At 39.6% G+C, this 20,563-nt stretch overlaps 1 protein-coding gene across 1 annotated transcript; it reads left to right on the top strand.

Annotated features, from left to right (window-relative positions):
- Positions 1-177: 177 nt before the first annotated feature.
- LOC139713265 (ubiquitin carboxyl-terminal hydrolase 4-like) lies at positions 178-19,216 on the top strand (the record flags this gene model as incomplete). The annotated part of the gene is made up of 13 exons (XM_071625010.1): positions 178-402; positions 1,080-1,163; positions 1,877-1,971; positions 4,568-4,639; positions 5,880-6,002; positions 6,754-6,830; positions 9,584-9,817; positions 10,548-10,618; positions 11,925-12,043; positions 15,294-15,443; positions 15,981-16,084; positions 17,087-17,175; positions 18,115-19,216. Coding segments are annotated over 13 exons (1,677 nt in total), but the record flags the coding sequence as incomplete, so codon positions are not given.
- Between the last annotated feature and the right edge of the window lie 1,347 nt (positions 19,217-20,563).

The following is a 20,563-nucleotide window of genomic DNA, read 5'->3' on the forward strand; positions in this document are numbered from 1 at the left end:
TCGCGCGAAACGTCGAGGGGGGGCCTCGGAGGCCCCCCCCCCCCCCCCCCCCCCCCCCCGGCCTAGTTAGGGTTAACACCCACTGCCACTGGTATGCCCCCCCCCCCTGGCCTAGTTAGGGTTAACACCCACTGCCACTGGTATGTCTTGTGCCTTTTCTTTAACGTGAACATCCAGGTTGTTGCAGAGGAAGCGTGGGGCAACCACCTGAAGCGCAACGACTCCATCATCGTGGACCTCTTCCACGGCCAGTTCAAGTCCACGCTGGTCTGCCCCGAGTGCCAGAAGGTGTCCGTGACCTTTGACCCCTTCAGCTTCCTCAGCCTGCCCTTGCCGACGAAGAAGGAGCGGACCATGGAGGTGTTCCTCATTCGGCTGGAGCCCCATGCAAAGCCCCTACAGGTGAGGCCCATTTCCTGCATTAACTCTCCAATGATGGCATCAAGTGCTTTCAGTTTTTCTGTCAAACTGTAGAGTAGAAACTCTCTCAGAAAGAGTCAAGCATGTCTGAATCAGAAATGATGCCACCAACCGTGTGAAATGCTGACTAACGTTGCATAGTCAGCACTGTTGCCACATACATAGTGTACGATTGTGCCAAATGTGACCAGACAGAAGGTGGATTTTTTTTTTTTTGGATGAAACTAGACATTTTTGCACACTTGAAACTTTTGCAAGGAGACAAAATTCACAAATTTATAATGCGTGCAAAAGTGTATGTCTACACAACACATTGAATGCCACTGGCGATTTGTGAAAGTTTTATGCTGCCAAAAAGGCCATTGGCTTCAATTGTTGAAAATTTGATGCCACTGAAACATTTCTGGTTTTACACTAAGTTACACATCATTACTTCCAATGTTTCGCCAAAGTGCCTGTTTGCACAAAAGCAAGATAACGTTAATAGAATGGGGGCAGGTGGAGTTTAACACAATTTTGCTACACTTTAGATGTGCAGAATATTTACACTGTGAACAGTGCTGTACTTGAAAACTCTAATATTGTTACCTTTTTCTTTTATTTTTGTTGTACATTTTTAATAAATTTCTATTCTATGTGTTATTTCACTCTTGTTGCAGATGAAGGTGATAGTACCCAAGCATGGCATGGTTTCTGATCTGTGCAAAGCAATATCAAAAATCACTGGTATATCACCTGACAAGGTAAGTGTGCTTGCTTGAGGTTATTCAGGCGACTCCCATTATTATGAAATCCATTGGACCAACAGTTTTCTTTTGTGGTATCAAACTTTTGTTATAGCTTAAGGATAAAGCACATATTATAAATAGACAATAATTTTGGGACCTGAATATTCTTTTGTTGTAACAAGAGTTTCATTATGACTGTGTGTGCTATAACGGGAGTGCAGTGCAGAATCCTTTCTTGAGAAGGTATATCTTCATGATCAATGTTTTGGCAACTATCGTGTAGGTTTCCTCCTTCCATTTTGAATAAGATTACAAAGGTAATAAAAAAGAGTCTTAAATGAATCTTTATGTTAATATTACAGTGATGAATTATGGATAATGTTCCAGAAATGCTGCTACAGACAAGTGGTGAATTGAAAGCAAGAGATTTTTTACCAGAGGGGTAAAGTAATGTAACAGAGGGCAGAGGGCAGACAAATTGAAGAACTCGTACCTTAAGTGGTGGATTGTTAATTAAACAGTGTACTTTATTAATTGTGAAGAAGTTACTGTGTGGTGGGATTTATTTGCTAACATAGCGGGAGAAGCTCAACTGTCTAGTGACTGCTATGCAGGAAGCCAACTTTAGTGGTCTATGGATGAGTAGACAGACAGCTTATCAGGGGTCTCATCGTAGAGTGACTACTACTTTAAAACATATCTGGACTCTCTGATTTCTCTTTGTGTAGATGGCAGTAACCGATGTCTACAACCATCGCTTTCACAAAGTGTTCACTCCCAGCGACAGGGTGGAGAGCATTACAGAGAGGGACGACATTTTTGTGTGAGTGCTTGATGTGACTTGTCACTGCTAAATCTTGATAAAGTTGCCTAACAGTGATTTCATGATTGCTGAACGTTTAGTTTCCAACGATGTATTATTTGTCCCACTACAAAAATGACAATAACAACAACATACGAGCAACATTGCAAGCAACATTGCAAAAAGTGGTGAGAAAGGTAACCACTAGATGACCATTGGTTGTAGAGAATTGGCTTTAGATGTTAGACGCAAGCAAGTTAGCAGGAGCATAGGCATTTAGACGTAATATCTCTGTTCAGAGCACCATGGTATCTGGTTTGCAAAAGCTGAAAGATGAAAAATATTTTAATAATCTTGGGAATTGAAGTGGGATACAGGGTAATTAAGATACCAGAGATATGATATCTTTTAGAAAAAATATTTGTTTTATGATGCTAACAAATTGCATTATTTTAAATTGATTTTTTTTTTTTTCACTTCAATGTGTGGGACTTTATCAGAGTAATGTGGTAACAGGCTTTATTTGTTTCTGTTTCTTTTTTGTGTCTCTTTTGTTGCTCAGTGTGTACATTGAAGTGAGCAACAATTATAAACTGCAGCAGTGTTCAAAGTACAGTTGAACCTCTCTTATCCGGCCTCCCTTTATCCAGATCTCTCTATTATACGGACGCAATTCCGCCGTGATTTTTAAAAAAATAATTATGGGAGGAAAGGGAGATTCCCAACTCCTTGAGAACTCCTACACAAACACACATGAATTATATACTTGATACATTTCTTAATAATTATTTAAGGTAAATCATCCCAAGAATTTATAAAAGAAAATGATTTCATTCTTGCAAACACGAACCTCTATTTTGGGGTCTGTTACTGAGTGTAACAATGAAAAGGTTGCAGTATACACATTACTACATGTGGTACTACAATGGGCTACATCAGTACATGTGTATGTATAATAGTACATGTATAAAGCATTGAGTCTCCCGTATCCGGCCAAATCCCTGATCCGGATGAGCTCCGGTCCCGACTTGTCTGGATACGAGAGGTTAAACTGTAATTGTCCCAGCCGAACAAGTTCGAGCAGGGGACTATGAAACGGGCTCCGTATGTGTGTGTGTCCGTGTGTCCGTGTGTGCGTGCGTCCGTGTGTGATCAAAATGTTCAATTTGCTACTTCTCTGTCATTTATGAGCCAATTTTGATTCTGTTTGCTTTATATGATAGCACTACATGGGAGCCTCGAAACTTCTACACAGAATTTCAGTTGTGACCTTTGACCTTGACCTTTGACCTATATTGTACATTTTGCTACAAAATGCTACTCCTTCGCCATTTCTAACCCGATTTTGATTCTGTTTGCTTTATGTGATGGCACTAGGTGAGGGCTTCAAAACTTCTACACAGAATTTTGACCTTTGACTTCTTTGACCTTTGACCTTGATTTTTGACCTACATTTTATTGTACATTGGCTACAAAATGCTACTCCTTCGCCACTTCTAACCCAATTTCGATTCTGTTTGCTTTATGTGATGGCACTAGGTAAGGGCTTCAAAACTTCTACACAGAATTTTGACCTTTGACTTCTTTGACCTTTGACCTTGATTTTTGACCTATATTGTACATTTTGCTACAAAATGCTACTTCCAGTGGGGACATATATTATGCACCGCGTAATTTCTACTTTTCCTTGGTGTGTTCTGATGGAGGTATGCATTGCAATTGACCCATTTAATGATAATGGCACATTCTGTCACGTCAGTTGCCAAGGTAGCAGATATTCAGAATATGCAAATATTGCATTACTCATCACCACTCAGTGTACAGGTTATATTGGAACACACAAATCTGTTAAATGAAAAACAATCCGTAGTTGCACCATATGGGTTACGCCTGTGCCCAAAACTGTGAAATGATGCAGAAGTTTGCTGTAGGCAAACATTATACATTTATCGGAGGAAACAAAGATAATGAGAATAACATTTGAGACAAGCTGTGAGATGTTCCAAGAATGTCAAGAGTGACGCATAGTAATGTTTCATTGTATTCAAACCGTCAGAGAGTGATACTGCAATGTACTGTAAAAGTGGTTTCTTTCGCGTACAGATACTTTCGCGGTTTCCATCGGTGCCGACTTTTTCGCACGTGTTTAAATTCGTGGTCGGCAAAATCTGTGCATTCACAGTCGGCAAAAAATGTTTTAATTTGCACATGAAAACCAAAACTTTAATCCAATTATTGTTTTATTTATTAAATAGAAATTAGAATTTAATGCACAGGCTTACCTGAAATCCCGTCTCTCAAGTACTTTATAACATGCTTGTACCTACATTGCGCGGTATCGCTGTATTTGTGTTGACCATCAATACACTCAATGCGCGGAATCTTTGTGTGTGCATGTGCGAAATAGCGTTGTAACAAGCAGCGAGTTCAAAACATTTTCGTGCGATGTTAAATTCGCGGTTCAACCTCAAAGCGCGAAAAGCGCGAAAATCAAGCCACCGCGAAAGAAACCGCTTTTACAGTAGGACAACTGCCATAAAAAGTGTGTTGGGGTATGGAGGCACAGAATATATTCTGATCTCTTCTTCCTCTCCCTCTATCCCTCTCTTTGACCCAGATATGAGGTTCCTGTCAACAGTGCAGATGACCCAGATACTATCATCATCCCAGTCTATCTCAGAGAGAGGAAGTGAGTATACTGCAAGAAGAAAAAAAAAGAAGGTCGTAGTTTGCTTGTTTAGAGGTAGAATTTTGTTGTTATCAATCAGTAAGTGGGTCAAGGTCATGCTTGCATGTTTGCACTTTTTTGTATACAGAAATAGTCCTTTGTATTGTGATCAGAATATAATGATTCGAAAGTTTCAGATCGTTGTACTTTTTTTTTATGGAGGCAGGGGTAGGGCGGTGATGGGATATGTTATAGAGAACAGTAAATAGATTACAATGTTGCTTCAGGTTTCCCCCAGAAAATTTAGGTACAAACTTGTAGCTTGCAATGATAGAACCAGCTGTCATGCCCGTAGGAATTCAGTATAAAGAAACATCTCTTTATTATGACAGCAAAATGTGTACTGCACATGGAACTAATTGGAAACTCCACTTTTTAGCCACCACTGCAGGGCTCAACATTTAACTTTTTTTTTTCCTGTGGTGGCCCATTAATTCTGGCCTCTAAAATCTTTAAATCTGACATTTTGAAGGCCCGAAAGAGTTCGATGGTGGCTAGAAAGAAAAGCAAACATAACAATCCATTTTGTATTTTAGTTGCCAGATTGGACCACTAAAAGATGTGTTTTTCTAATTTTGGTAGCCCAACATCAATTTTTGGTGGCCAGACATCAATTTTTAGAAGCCCTGGGCCACTGGGCCACCGGGCCAGCAGGCCACAGCTAATGTTGAGCCCTGCACTGTTGTATATTTGATATATTTCATATGTATTTGTAATGTGTAGTATTATGCTGTATCCCAAAGTGGCAGAGCTGATGGGAATTGTCAGTGTGATGCCGCCCTTTCACAATCAGACCTCCCAACCATACTGAATTTGGAGGAAAGAATCTGAATTTTGACCATTCCCAGCTCTTGTTTCAACAGGAGTTTCCTGTTTTCATGAATAACTTTACTATACATTGCTCTGGGAACTGCTCTTTCATTCCTACTTCTGAGCCGAATCATCCCTATTTTTCAGTCAGAAAGGTTGGGAGGTCTGCATAATGGTCAAATAAACTGAAGCAGATATAGTGCACTGCTGGTCAGGAGGACTTTGTTTTACAAGAGTTGCCTGTAACTTTATTCCTGTCTATGTAACTTGATGTATTCTTCTCTAAACATTAGTAATGTATGATGTGTCCTTGCATTTTAACGAGTGTGTTGGAAGAAGTTAATTTTGTTAAACATTGTGATGGTTTTTATTTTTCCTCGTATCTACCTAGCACCAAGACCTACAGTTATACGTCAAGCAGCTACACATTGTTTGGCCAGCCCATGCTGATCGCCGTGCCCCGCAAGCACACCACATACCAAGATCTCTATGAGATCATCATGAAAAAAATGAGGTAAGCACACAGGCAAATTAGCAGAATAGACTTAGTTAAAATGTAATGATTGTTTGTTGGGGATCATTTCCAACAAGCCTCTTGTGTGCTTTTTATGATTCCTCCATTCAAAATGTATAAATTGTACCAAGGCAATTGTATTTTCATTTTTGTAATTGTTGTGTTTTGAAATAGAAAATGAATAAATGAATGAATAAATGAATGGATGGATGGATGGATGATTGAGTGAATGAATGAATGAATGAATGCATGAATGAATGAATGAATGACAGCAGACCATTTGTAATATTATCCCATGGGTGGAACATTCTTACGGATATTGTCTGATATGGAAGAATATGTTTATGTAAACAAATGGCAAACAAAAGATACAGCCTTTAATGAAATTAGAGCATGCAACTTGGTTGCGCACTTACACACATGAGGTGCTAAGACACTGAAGCATTGCATGGTTGTGCAATTAGCCTGTCATGCAGAGAAACTGGCTACCACAGAAAATTCAAATTGCACAGTCCAGCAAAAAAATGAACTGTCTGAACCGCTAACATTTGTCTGACAAGTAGACTTTACAAGAGTGGTGCTCCTCCAGTGCTTGAATATCTGCTGTGACTTTTCAAGAAATAGCTTTCACTTTAAAAAAAAAACAAACTTAATTTTGATTGCCTTGTATGGCAACACTATTGAGCAGACTTTACCATATATTGTATTCTGTATTTGCTCATGTCTTCTTTCCTTCGTGCTCCGTGTGCAGTCGATACGTCAAGAGACCAGACAGCGATGACTGGTGGAAGGAGGATGAGGAGGGCAATGAAGTGGTAGAGAATGGAGGTGAGAACAACTTTCACCATGGTACTGGTTCTTAGAGTACACCTTAAAGGGATCGTATAGTTTTGGTTGAGACCTAATTTCGGGTTTCTAACATTTTTTTTGGTGAAATAATGAGAAACCTCTTATGAGATATGAAAGAGGATGTAATTCTATGAGGAATTCAACGTTTATTTGATGAAAATTGGTTTTGAAATGGCTGAGATATCCATAAAAGAGCGATTCTAATAAAGTGTGTTACCCACACTTTATTACGATCGCTTTGTTTTACTTTGTTTTTGGATGTTTCAGTCGTTCCAAACCCGATTTTCATCAAATAAACTTTGAATTCCTCTTAAAATGGTATGCTCTGTACTACATCATAAGTGTTTTCTTGGTATCTCGCAAAAAGTTAAAAGCCCAATTCTCATCTCCACCAATACTGCACCATCCCTTTAACCCTTTAGCAACTGAAGATTCCATACATAATGGCCTATTGTTCCCTGGAAGGTACAACAATTACTCTCATTTTGACAACATTTTAAATTATGAAAAATAGATCACTGCATGTTTTGTTTTGTTGTTTTGTTGTTTGTTTTTATGAACTATGCTTATTTGAAAGCCTATTAAGACTTTACCAAGGGACTTGTGTGTCCCAGAAATAATTCCGACATACTTTTGTTAACCTTTGACCTCTTTCAAATTATGTACTTATATATTTTATATGAAAACAATAAAAATAGTAAAGAATAAAACTATACAAAAGCAGACGGGCGGTTTAGGGAGTAATCTGAAGGGCGGTTTCGGGCGGTTCAGTTACTACAGTGGAATCCCGTTATAACGAGATCGTCGGTTCCTGGTGATTTTTCTCATTATATCCGGATTCTCGTTGAATCCGAACACTTATGGAAAATACACTTTATATTTAAACACGCTCTGTTAAAATTGGGTTGCATGCATCGAATAATATGACGACTTCATTTTGATGAACAGAAAAACGGGAAATGCTTCTCGAATATGTAAGAGCATTCTTGCGATAATTACAATTTGTACAGTCATCTTCTTTTTTTCCTCGACGCTTAATTGTTATCAAATGTTTCAGATTTGATAGATAATCATGTCGTAAATGGGGCCTGCTTTTTGTTATCTGCATGCTAATCATTCTGCACATCTGAGAAGAGAGAGACGAAGGAAAATTTATGCAACTATAGGTAAGGTCATCGCGCTATCAACGCTGCATTTAGCGTAACTCGCATGGATGAAAGCTGCGACTAAAATCCGAATTTATCTTTCATTCCATGACAAATTATTGATATGATATAAATCACGTGTATTATGGTGAAAGGGAACATCACAATTTATACTCTCATTTTTTATTTCCTTCAAGGACACTGTGCCCAACATGCTATTTTCTCTCGCTATTACTGTAAAGTGCGATGCGCGAAATGCGTGATGACTTTTACTGCCAGAGCGCCATGTGCTGCCAGCTTGTTGCGAAGCACAAGGTCGAATGCGTGCTTTGCATGAATGTTTTACCCGACGAGATTGACGGGTGCATGCCGTTTACGAAAGCAAAAACCATTACCCGGTAACTGGTGAACTGAAATAGTATTTTGATTAGCTAGAGTTGAGTTAATTCAAAGTTTAGCTTACGACCTCATCACACTTTGATTTTGACATCTAATTCAATTTCTCTCATAATCAAAGTTACGTAAATGGGGAATCTAACTGAGCAGCTAATGTTTGCAAAAGTAGTGAATAATAGCAGATTTTAAATTCCGTTAGGGTTCGGTAACAGTTGCAATCAAACTCAAAAACAGTTTTCATTTTTGCAACCAGTTTTTCTTATCGCCAAAAAATGTTTAACATGTTCAAATTTCTCCCAAAACATTACTACAATTCGCTACGTTCGTAAACATTTCCCGCTCACCTTAGATACTCCCTTTACGCATCTTCGGAAAGGTTAACTTAATATTTCAGATACAAAAATTGGAGATGTGCACCATTTAAGAACGCTAATTCAAATTGTAGCGTTTGGTGATAACATTTAGGCATATTCTTTAGCGAAAGCTACAGCTTCTAAATATTCTGATGCCGTTCCATCACGGCCCTTGGAAAGAGAACTTCATGAACTTGCGGCGCGTCACCTTGATTGCATTCTCTTTGGCACTGGCAGATCTTAGTCTCTGCTTGCACGCAACGATAATTCAGACAATTCACAGAGATTTGACCTTTTCTGGTTTTAAGATAGCGTGTGATTTCCGTTGTTTCGTTCGATTTCAAATTAAAAAAAAAAAAAAAAGTTGTCGTTATATCCGGACAAATTCATCTTTGTTTTTCTTTGTTTTTAGGCCCGAAAATTATCTTGCTATAACCGGAACTCTGAATCCCCATAGGCTAACACGCAAATTTATTTGAGACCGGACGATTTATCTCGTTATAAGCGGATTCTCCTCGTATCCGATCTCGTTTTAACGGGATTCCCGTGTAATTGGTTAAGGATGTACTACAGAGTTATCACATCAACAGGTCCATCTTTGTTTACCTGACACAGACAATCGCTCTGCATTGATTCAGTGTTCACTGAAATTAAGATTCAGTTGATATTTTGTGCAAAGTTGTCATTCCCAAACAATACTAGATAATGATTACTAGGGCTGTAAAAAAAAAAAAATTTAAATGTGCTTCAATGCAAGTGTTTGTACAAATGGAATTGGAATGAGGTTGTGAAGTGATTACACACCCCTTGGTTTGTATTCTTGGTTTGCTGTACCCAGAAACGGAGATGGATTCCGACTCGGATTCCAAGGAGTTGTACAGCTCTGGAGAGGACTCCACCCAGAATCACCGGGACAAAGAGGATGCACCCACCAAAGACAAGAAGATGAGCACGTCAAAGGTCAAGCCAGTGGACCACCGGTCATTACTCTTTAGGATGACCCTTGTCAACTCGTACGGGAGCGCTGAGCTGGCGCGGCTCAAAGACGACACAACGCCACTCAGGTTCAGCCGTGAGTAACTGCAGCAGGCGCAAACAGTTCCTCATTTTCCTTTTCATTAATGTCTTCTTCTCTAGTGTGTGGTAAAATTTGGTGAAGAGATTGAGTGATTCGTTTTTAAGTACTCCAGGACGTGATGCAGAGATGCCAACTTTCTTTTTTGCAGTATTCTGTACCATTTTTTTTTTCTGTCTGTTTGGTTTTTGCCAAAAATACTGCAGATTTCAGTGAAAACATTGGTTTTTCCAAATTGTATTACTACACAATACTATTGCAGGAAAAGTAAAATATTATTTTTCCATCAATGTATGACTTACATAATTTGCCCCACTTCATTACAAGAAAAATAACAAGGAAAATATATTTTTTAAAGAATTAAGTAAGAAGACTGTGAAGGTGTATATTGCCAAAGTCAGCTTCGTACCCATTTTCTTCCTTTTATGCTCTCCGACTTTATATGGGTAACGTGATGACGCACCACTTATTACAGTTTGGTGGTTCATCGTAATGCCTTCTCGTGTGATATGACAAATATTGCCTTGTCCATCGTTGAAATATAAAACATGAACAGTACCTTGGAAGTTATTTTTCCCCTCTGGACCAAATACAGAATATAAATATAATCTTTTGGGGAAAATTGCACCTCTATAAAGGCAATATCTGTATAATACTGCACCCAATTTTTTAACCATTATTGATTCACAAGATATGACCGCCTGCTGATTGTTTCATTTTCTTGCAGATCGTACGTATATAGCTATAGACTGGAAAGAGAAAGCGAAGGAGAAATTCTACAGTGAATCAAAAGCAGAGGTTAGTTATTGGAAATCAGTGTGGCTGAACTTCTTTTTTTTTTTTAAATCAAGATGCAAGATGAATTGGCATGTTTTGAAAAGTGGAGTCAAAGTTGAAATAAATGTTGCATGGTTCAGGAATGGGAGTTTATGAGAATCAATCAGATAAATTGAAGATTGCTGGTATATTGAGCATGTCGTGGTTTACTTTCTTCCCTTTAAAACTTTGAGAATGAAAAGAAACTATTTTTCACACCCTAGCTGTCTATTTTATACTTGCAAAAAATTCAATATTAGCATATATATGTTATATGCAACTATGGATACAGCTTAAGGGAGACACTATATGCTCATAATTACTATATTAAGGAGACACTTGACCTGAGGGAGACAATTTGTGTCTCCTTAACATTTGAAACTATATCATATCCGATTCAATTGCATGCTTTACTGCTGACCTTGCTTATCTACACAATGCCTCCCTAAAGCTGGATCTGGTGAATACTGTGCTTTCCTCACAGAAATCATATTTTATCATACAACACCTAAAAAGAATGTAGCTATCCAATTTGTCGATTGTCTATCACGTGACATTCAGTTAAAAGTTCCATTGCACACTGTGGGTGCCGTGCAATTTTGTTTGAGCAAAAATGGATAGCGCATGGCTGACTTCACCCATTTCCATTTACTCCCGTGTTAAACTCACATTTGACTCGAAGTTTTTGTTCCATTGCACGGCTCTGATGTCACAATAAACAAACATTTGCCACGTGCACTCAACTATTACAAGCGCGTACTTATGTCACTCATTTTTGTAAACAACTTCAATCCATCGGTTTCGCGTTCATACATAACATGGTGATTGTGCGGCAACTCATTCGTCTTTCATGGAGAATTGTTGCCATTTCTGTGCTAAATTCAGGAATCTGTGTGGACCACATCTGTTGACGTTCGAGGTGTTGTATAAAACAAATGGTGTATGGTCTTTACTCATGCAGTGGAACAGGATTTTGCACTCGGTGAAAGATCTTTCACCTTGTGCGAAATCTTGTACCATTGCACTCGTGACCATTTGCTATTTGTTTACTGTAAAAGTGGATATTTTAGGGTGAGTAATTTTTCGCGCTCAGCTGTGTAAGATGAGTTTGGCATGTTTACTAATTCCGCAAAATCAAGACATGAACTACTGGAACATGTAGCAAGCAAAGTATTCACATGCTTTTATTTTTGCGCTATTTTCTGGTTGCGCAAAATGCACGAAAATTTCAACACCGTGAAAATTTCCGCGTTACCAGTACCACACTCAATCCATTCTCCCCTCACAGGACCTGGAAACCCATGAGAGTATGACTCAACGTAGTGTGTCAAGGAAGCAACAGGTGGACCTGAGTGAGTGTCTCAACCTCTTCCTAACCAAGGAGGTCTTGGAGAAGGAAGACTCGTGGTGAGTAGATGGACAGATAGGGCCTTCCATGGGGGGGGGGGGGGGGGGGGGTTCATAAAGCTGTTCTTAAAGTTACAAATGACTTAAGAACGACTGGTGATCAGTTCTTGTGCTGAATTATTGAAATTAGTATAAGTATATCAGATATTAGATAAGTATAGCACGTCAAAACTGATCACCAGTCGTTCTTAAGTCGTTCGTAACTTTAAGAACAGCTTTATGAAACACCTCCCTTGTCACATATCAACCTTGTATGTGACCTGTCGGTGCGAAAGGTCTGATGAACAGGGTTCTTGCGCTCATGGAAAACCTTGAAAAGTCATACAGTTTTGAAAATGTTTCTCCAGGTCTGGAAAAGTCACGGAAAATGCAAAATTGTAGATGTATCAGGGAAAGCCATGGGAATTTAGAAATTTGTATATTTTTCGCCTTTTAGTTAAATTCTTCTCTCTCTTTTTTTATGCCTCCGCCAACGAAGTGGCCGGAGGCATTATGTTTTCGGGTCGTCCGTCCGTCCGTCCGTCCCGTTTTGTTTTTGTCGATATCTCAAGAACCGTGAGGTGGTTTTGCATCAAACTTGGTATGAGGGTATATCCTGGGGGGATAATACTTTATTTGGATTTTAGGGTCAAAGGTCAAAGGTCACGGGTTATTTTGTGAAAAAAAGGTTGAAATTTCATGTTTTTCTCCATATCTCGCAAGTGGTTCAAGGTATCTTCATGGAACTTAGTGTATATGCATGTACCGATGGGCAGTGATTATCTAGGGAAGTTGGGGGTCATGGGTCAAAGGTCAGGGGGTCAAAGGTGAAGGTCAACTCCTCAAAATATCACTGCTTTCCTTATATTTATGCAATGCCTGAAGGATTTTTTTAAAACTTGATGTATGCATGTATAACCCAATATATATTCTGTGGGAAGTTTCTTGCCAAAAGGTCAAAGGTCAAAAGGTCAAAGGTCAAGTGAAAGTGCTAAATTGCACTTCCTCCTCCATATCTCAAAAGTAACTCAAGGTGTTATCATGAAACTTACATATTTATGCATGTTCAACCTAACAGTGATTCTCTTTGGAACTGTGAAGTCAAAGGTCAAAGGCCAGGTTTAGATAATACTATTTTACCATTTGATACTGAAATTATACTTTTTCTCAATACCTTGAAAATTACTCAATGCATAAACTTATAAAAGGGTCAAAAGTTAAGTAAAAATCATCAGTTCCCCCAAATACCTGCACTCTGACATTTTAATCATTCATCCAATTGAACCTAGTTCTAGGAAAGTGAACATTCAGCATATTTGTGGCAAACCTGTCATTTTAATATTTTGCCAATTGTGTGAAACTTTCATCACACATTGTCAAGATATTGTACTATAGACCTATTAGGAGAACCATGCATTATGGCGGAGGCATACACCAGTCGCCGTAGCGACATTTCTAGTTTTTATACCCCCGCCAAACGAAGTTTGAAGGGGGTATATAGGAATCAGCGGACGGTCGGGCGGTCGGGTGGTCGGTCCGTTGCAAATCTTGCGTCGCGAACTACTTCCTCAGTTTTCAACCGATTCCCATAAAACTTGGCACAGATGTGTGCCTTGGGTTGTAGATGTGCAAGACGTATTTTTTGACAGTACCCAAAAGTACGTTGCCATGGTAACGGCATATTATGGGCAAAAATGGGTACAAATCTTGCGTCGCGAACTCCTCCCACAGTTTTTAATCAATTTTTATGAAATTAGGTACAGATGTTCATCTGAATATGTTAATGTGCAAGACACATATTTCAACAGTGGCAAAAAGTGCGTTGCCATGGTAACGGCATGTTATTGGTAAAATATAGGGCAAAATGCTTCATGGCAAAACTGCTTCATCAGTGTTCTTCCAATTCTCATGGAATTCATATTGAATGTTTGTCTTAGGATATAGGTCAGCATGACACATTTCTTGACAGTGACAAAAAGTATGTTGCCATGGTAACAGCTCGCATATTATGAGCCAAATTGATGGAAAATTTTGTGTTGCAAACTACTTCCTCAGTTTTTGCCCAATTTCCATGAAACTTGGTACAGATGTGTGCCTTTGGTTGTAGATGTGCAAGACGCATTTTTCGACAGTACCCGAAAGTACGTTGCCATGGTAACGGCATATTAATGGCAGAAGATCAAGGAAAGATCTTGCGGATTTAACTACTTCCTTAGTTTTTTGACCAAAGCTTATGAAATGTTGTTTTGACCAAAGCTTATGAAATGTTGTTTTGACCAAAGCTTATGAAATGTTGTTTGGCGGGGGTATAACCAGTCGCTGTAACGACATTTCTAGTTTAATGTAATTTTGTTTTGAGGAAAACATGTCATTGAATAAAATCGGACTAAGCCATTCGCTACAGACAGTTCTGGGGTGATATGATGGTATACACTGTCATTTTACATGGACGCTACTATCTAATAGTAGATTTTTGTTGATCTACCAATATCTTAGGTTTTCTTGAAGTTACAGCCCAGAAAAGGTCCTGGATTTCTAGAATTTTAACATGGAAAAAGTCGTGGAAAAGTCATGGAATTTATTTACGTAAAAGGTGCAGGAACACTGCCATATTGTTACCTCCGCCAAGGGAGGAGGTTATGTTTTCGTTACTGTTGGTTTGTTCGTTAGTTCGTTAGTTAGTTTGTCCGTGTGCAAAATAACTCAAAAAATAGTGAACGGATTGGGATGAAACTTGCAGGAAAGGTTGAGAATGACACAAGTACCAAACGATTAACTTTTGGCAGTGATCTGAGAATTTTGGGGGAATTTATGAAGGATTTTTGACATTTTGGCAGGCAGGGTCAATGAACTTGGGAGTTCAGGCTGCGCGTATTTGAGGTTTACCTGTGCCCACTAAAGTGCGTGCTCTAGTTTTTGCTGGGGTGAGGCGCCCCGTGCAGCTGAGGGTTTATAACGTAACAAAGGCTTCTATATTGGGAAATCTGGCAACTTTCAGCACACAATGCATATGGGTGGAAATCACTGATATCTCTACGGAAGAACAAGATCAGTGGTGAAAATGATTTGCATGCTTGGTGGAGGTCTGCGCTCTCAGAGTGCTTTTCTAGTTAGTATTGTTAATATTCTAATTCTTGTTTGTCTTGTCGTGTGTTGGATAATGTCGTGATGAATGAAAAAACTTGCTCCAAAGGGATAATGCTTCATTGCAACATGATGTGAATCATACATATGTGATGCACTCTATTTCTGTTCGTGGTCCTCTCTGCAGGTACTGTCCAGCCTGCAAGAAACACCAGGAGGCCACCAAGAAGTTTGACCTGTGGAAGCTACCCAAAGTACTCATCATCCACCTCAAGCGTTTCTCCTATAACCGATTCCTCCGCGACAAGCTCGATACCATGGTCACCTTTCCCACGGAGTGAGTTCTTGTTTGTGTGTTTATTTTTGGAGGGGGACTCCCCTGTTATTCTTGCAATAGCCTTGTTTACTTGTTTGAATCTTTTCAACCAATTCATTCAATCATAATTGGCTCTCTTGTAGGCCGAAATGCTGGAATTATCATGAAGGAGCTTCCGCTTGCAATGAACAGCAACAGCAAGTCCATGCTATGTCTTGTTTACATGCCTTTATGTCTAATCTGAAAGCACACTTGTTCAATGCTTGTTTCAAGTAGCACATGCACTTGAGAGCTATCGTGTTTTGGGTATTTTGTTGTTATTTTGTTCTTGGGAGAGATAATGTCTGGCTGGATGTACACATGTATAAAATTCAATTTTGACAACAGAAAAAAAAAGAAATCATATTCAGCACATGAAGATGTCGCTATGCCTCAAAGTCTTGAAATTCCTGCAAATTCTCAGAATGATTATAGTATGTTCATGGCAACTTCACGCATGGTTTCTTACCTATCTCTCTGTAAATCTTATTTTCCTGTCTCCTAATCTATCTTCTCCAGGAATCTAGATATGTCCAATTTTGTCCAATGTCCAAATAGTGGTCCCTACGTGTACGACCTTGTGGCAGTAAGCAATCACTACGGAGGAATGGGCGGGGGACACTGTAAGTATGATGGACTCCTCATGCAGTGTTGCCTCGATGCAATGTACTGTATACGCTGAATATTTCACGAGGTTTTAATTTTCGCAAATTTCGGGAGTCAGGTGCTATTCGCGAAATTAAAGACAGGCGAAAATATGACTCTGATCCCTATGTGAATGTACATTTCTCTGTTCCGTACAGGACTCCACAATCGCAAATTTAACCACTCGCGAAATCGGCGGGAATTCCCGATTCGTGAAAATTTAGACTCACAAAATATATGGCGTATACACTAGTTTGTAGGAACTGCTAGGGCACAGTGAATAAGACCACAAACTATCATTCACCAGGTCCCTGGTTCGAATCTAGTGGTTGTCAGGGTTGTGCCCCTAGGCAATATGCTCTATCTTCATTGCATAGTCATCCAGAGGGGACCTTAATCGCTCGGTTTTGTACTTGCTTGCTTATAAAAGCATTAGCTGTTTCCGTAGCAGTCACATGATATTATGAAGCGAATGAATTCAGCATGGGGCTGGCCATAAAGAGCAGTCTCTTCAGTACAAGGAGCAAGGGAAGCTTTGTCTTGTTGTTTGGGTACTTAGAAATGTGATCATTCTTGCTGTATTTCTTTTTGTATCATTTTATGAACCTTGTTCGGGCAAGATTATAGAATAGGGCAGCCTGCAGAACTTTTACACTACCATGGTAGCAGCAGGGAACCAGCCAATTGTATACAACCATTCTTTTTTATTTTCTACCATTTGGCAATAATTAGCACAGAGTTGAAGCAAGTAACTGATTGTTGGTTATTTATTGGTTGAAATAACTTTGTGTTACTGCTTGTTTAAGGAAAATGGAAAAATGTCATGTAAGTAAGCAAACCATTTCAGAGGGTTTGATCAACAAAGTGTGGCAGAAAGAATGTAGGTCTCGTACAGTGATTATTTACGTCAGTAAAAAGGTGAATTGTCAGTCAGTGGAAAAAAACCTCTATTCTATCTTCTTTTCTCCCACCCACTGTAGACACTGCATACGCCCAGAATGCATGCACACAAAATTGGTACTATTTTGACGACAGCTCTGTGTCAGATGCTAGCAGGGACCAAGTGGAGGTAAGTTCACTCAGTATTCAAGATTTTAGCAGTGCAAGTAAAGCCCGCCGCATGCTATACAACTCACGACTATACGACCTTAAGACCATAAAACCCGGTTGTACGACCTGCCAACGCACACTGCACGACTTACCTTACGAGTAGGCATACGACCGCTCTGTCTGCAGTACATTTACCAGTGAGTATTAAAGTGCACACAATGCGCGCTGCATGCGCTTGCATTTTGCTGTATCTTGATTGGCTGAAAGCCCGCGACCGGTCGTGGAAATTCAACATGTCAAATCTCTACGACTGGCGCTGAGACCCAGTCGTACGACTGGAAACTGGCAAGACTGGTGACGTCACACTTCCGGTCTTACAGTCATAAGACCGGTCGGATCGTATCGTGTGCGGCGAGCTGTAGATTAAAATGATGATTTCTTGTCCTCATCATTTGCAGAGTTTGACATGGATCATTACGGCATACTGCCTTGTGCTTACAATTGCCTTTTATTTTGATTACGCTTTGATGTTATGATGTAAGGTCATCCTCACGCCATGTTACAGATTTTGTTGTCCCTTTCTATTTTATTGACTTGTTCTTTCATAGCATTCATAATCAAATTGTATGCACATTTAAGAAGAAGAAGAGATGTAGCCATGTGCACAATCGTCAGTCACTACACTCACTGTAATTGGGAAAACAATTATGAGCCTGTCAGTGTTTTTTTATTTTTTGCTATCATAAAGGGGGCAGTTGGCACCAACACGATCATGAACTATTGGATTTTGTTATGATGTGGTAATGCAGCCATTATGATTACACGTTTCTCTCTCAGCTTCCGATGTGATTCTTCGTCCATTAATTAAAGAGCAATGTACTTAGTATTCTGAAGTTGCATCAGTGCAAGTTTTACTTGGGAAATGCCTTAATGTACGCTCATTTTCTCTCTCACGTAGTCCAAGGCAGCGTACGTCCTTTTCTACCTCCAGAAAGACAGTATTGAAGAGTTCAACAGTTCACTGTCGCAAACCATCGCGAGGCGGGGCAAGGAGATGGAGGAGAACGGGGAAGACGAGAACGAGGTTGCCACGGATACCAGCGAGAGGAAGCTGCGAAGTCATACGGGGGCGAGGAGTAAACGGCATAATGCTGGACTTTCTGACAGCGAGGAGGAGATGGAAACGAATTGATGAAACTTACCTGAACCAACCAATTGACCTATACCCCTCCTCTCTGCCATCACTGCAAATCGTCGTGTCTGTTTGTCACTTCCGTGCTGGGCCTGGAAAGTGGATTGAAGCGGAAGTTTGAGACTCTTTTTTTTTTTTTTCCGCTCCTGAGCTACGACAGTTGTCTTCATTGGCGTTGAATAAAGAGTGGCAACAAGAGTTTCTAGGAAAGGTGGCGTCACAAAGGAACACCAAGATGCATGCACCTCGGTAGTTTGGAATATATGTGTTGCATTGCTAGATTCTAGCGAACAGTATGCTTCTTTTTTCTTTCTTTTATTGTGGAACAGAGGAAAGCCATTGTTGGGGGGAGGGGGATAACACTCATCAAGCCCATTGATCAGTCTGTGGCTAATGCAAGAAACTCAATCAAACGCACTAATTGCTTGTACAACGTCCAGTGATTTGCTGCTTACTGGACGAAAGGGCAAGTGTATCAGATGTCAACGTCCCCTTCGTGGTGAAATGATATGTATATGTATGCTCTTGATAGAAATGATTGCAATCCTGTTGGAATAACCCAAATTTGGTCATTTTTAGTTTGATTTGATGTCAAAGTTCATAACACGTGGCAAAGAGAAGAGCATGGGGCTCTTGTTTGAGGAGTGTAATAAGCGGCAGGGAGAAGTGGAGAACTGATGTGTAGAAGACAGTATGCATTCATGTATAATGTGTGTGTGAGACCTGTTCTACCAGAGAGAGAGAATAGCTGTGGGGTTTTACCCACCTCATCATTGAAGTAATGTTTACCTGAGTGGAGAATGCATGTCTAATTTATTACTTAGTCTGTACATGAATATTTTCATGAGAAAAAGCACAATGTCCCAATCTTAAGCATGAAGTTTAAGTGTATATCGTATATATATATATATTATTTTTTTCTAGGAAATACCCTTTTATCAGTACAGTTTATTTCACACCAAGAACACTCTTCATGTAAGATGAGTGGTATCATTATTACGTATTGTAAGGAAGATTAGATTAATGATAGAGACACCGATACTGTCGTTTCTATATAAAGTGTAGAGCAAGCAGACCACCAAAACTGTAACATCTTTAGTCCCTTCAAAGCAAAATGCATATTCCAATATTGGATGTTGGGAAATATATTTTACATATACTTACAAATACAAGGGAAGTAGCGCAGACCAAGATGTGTAAAATCTTGCGTAATACTTGCAAATAAGGTGGAGGTTAACATTAGTGCAGGAATGCCTATGAATGCTTACTGACCTGCCCAGTAATAAGCTAATCAAAAAAGGAGTAAGAATGCAGAGTATTGAGTCAAGCCTCACTGAGTCAAGCCTCACTGAGTCAAGCCTCACTGAGTCAAGTCATGGTTACTCTCTCCTGTCATCGTGACTCAACGTTCAAGTTTAACTTTTGTTGAGAGTTTCCCGCACACCGTTAACAGAAAATAAAATTTCTGACTGGTGGAATGAATGTAATACAGATGGTTTATGAACTGCTTCATTTTTTATCCTTTCTTTCTTTCTGTTTTTTTTTTTTTCTAGGGGGGCTGTCAAGGGATGGAGAACATAAGGGTCTTCACAACTTCATCAGCTTTTGTGGGGGCAGCTAGATTATCTAACGCATTATTCTGACAATATAACAATGCATGATATCATGTGAAATATGTGTTCAATGTAAGCAGCAGCATACCGCTATTGAGGATTGCGAGACCCTCTATGTCCAGTACATACGACACTTCTTGGTGCAAGACTAAAAACAGTGTGAAATGGGGCGGCAAATGCTACCAGCTATGCCATGGTCCCCTCTGTACTCTTCAAACCTACCTCTGTTGCATGTTTTCATTTCACCCTAAGAGTTTAACTCCTTCATTACCACTACTAGTCTCTCTGTGTGTGTTGATGGCATTGTAGCGATGCTGGTCTGGGGAAGGGTTAGGATGTACAGCGAGGCATCCTTCACACAAGTTGATGCACTTTCTTCAGTGTGGATGAATTACTCTTCAAGAAGTTTGATAAGAAGTCTAATAATAAGTTTACTTAGTTCATGTTGTTTGGCTGTAACAACCTCCAATTTAAATCTGTTATCAAATATGATATTGCCACATCCACAAGCTTTCCAGTGTGACTGTAAAATGCTCTGATGCAAGACCTTAACTCATTGTAATATGGGAAAAAAGACAAGAGGGTACATGCAGACTTCAGTG

The sequence above is a fragment of the Diadema antillarum genome, unplaced genomic scaffold (assembly GCF_040938485.1).
Source record: "Diadema antillarum isolate AM-2024a unplaced genomic scaffold, OU_Dant_1.0 seq00001937_RagTag, whole genome shotgun sequence".
NCBI classification, from domain to species: domain Eukaryota; kingdom Metazoa; phylum Echinodermata; class Echinoidea; order Diadematoida; family Diadematidae; genus Diadema; species Diadema antillarum.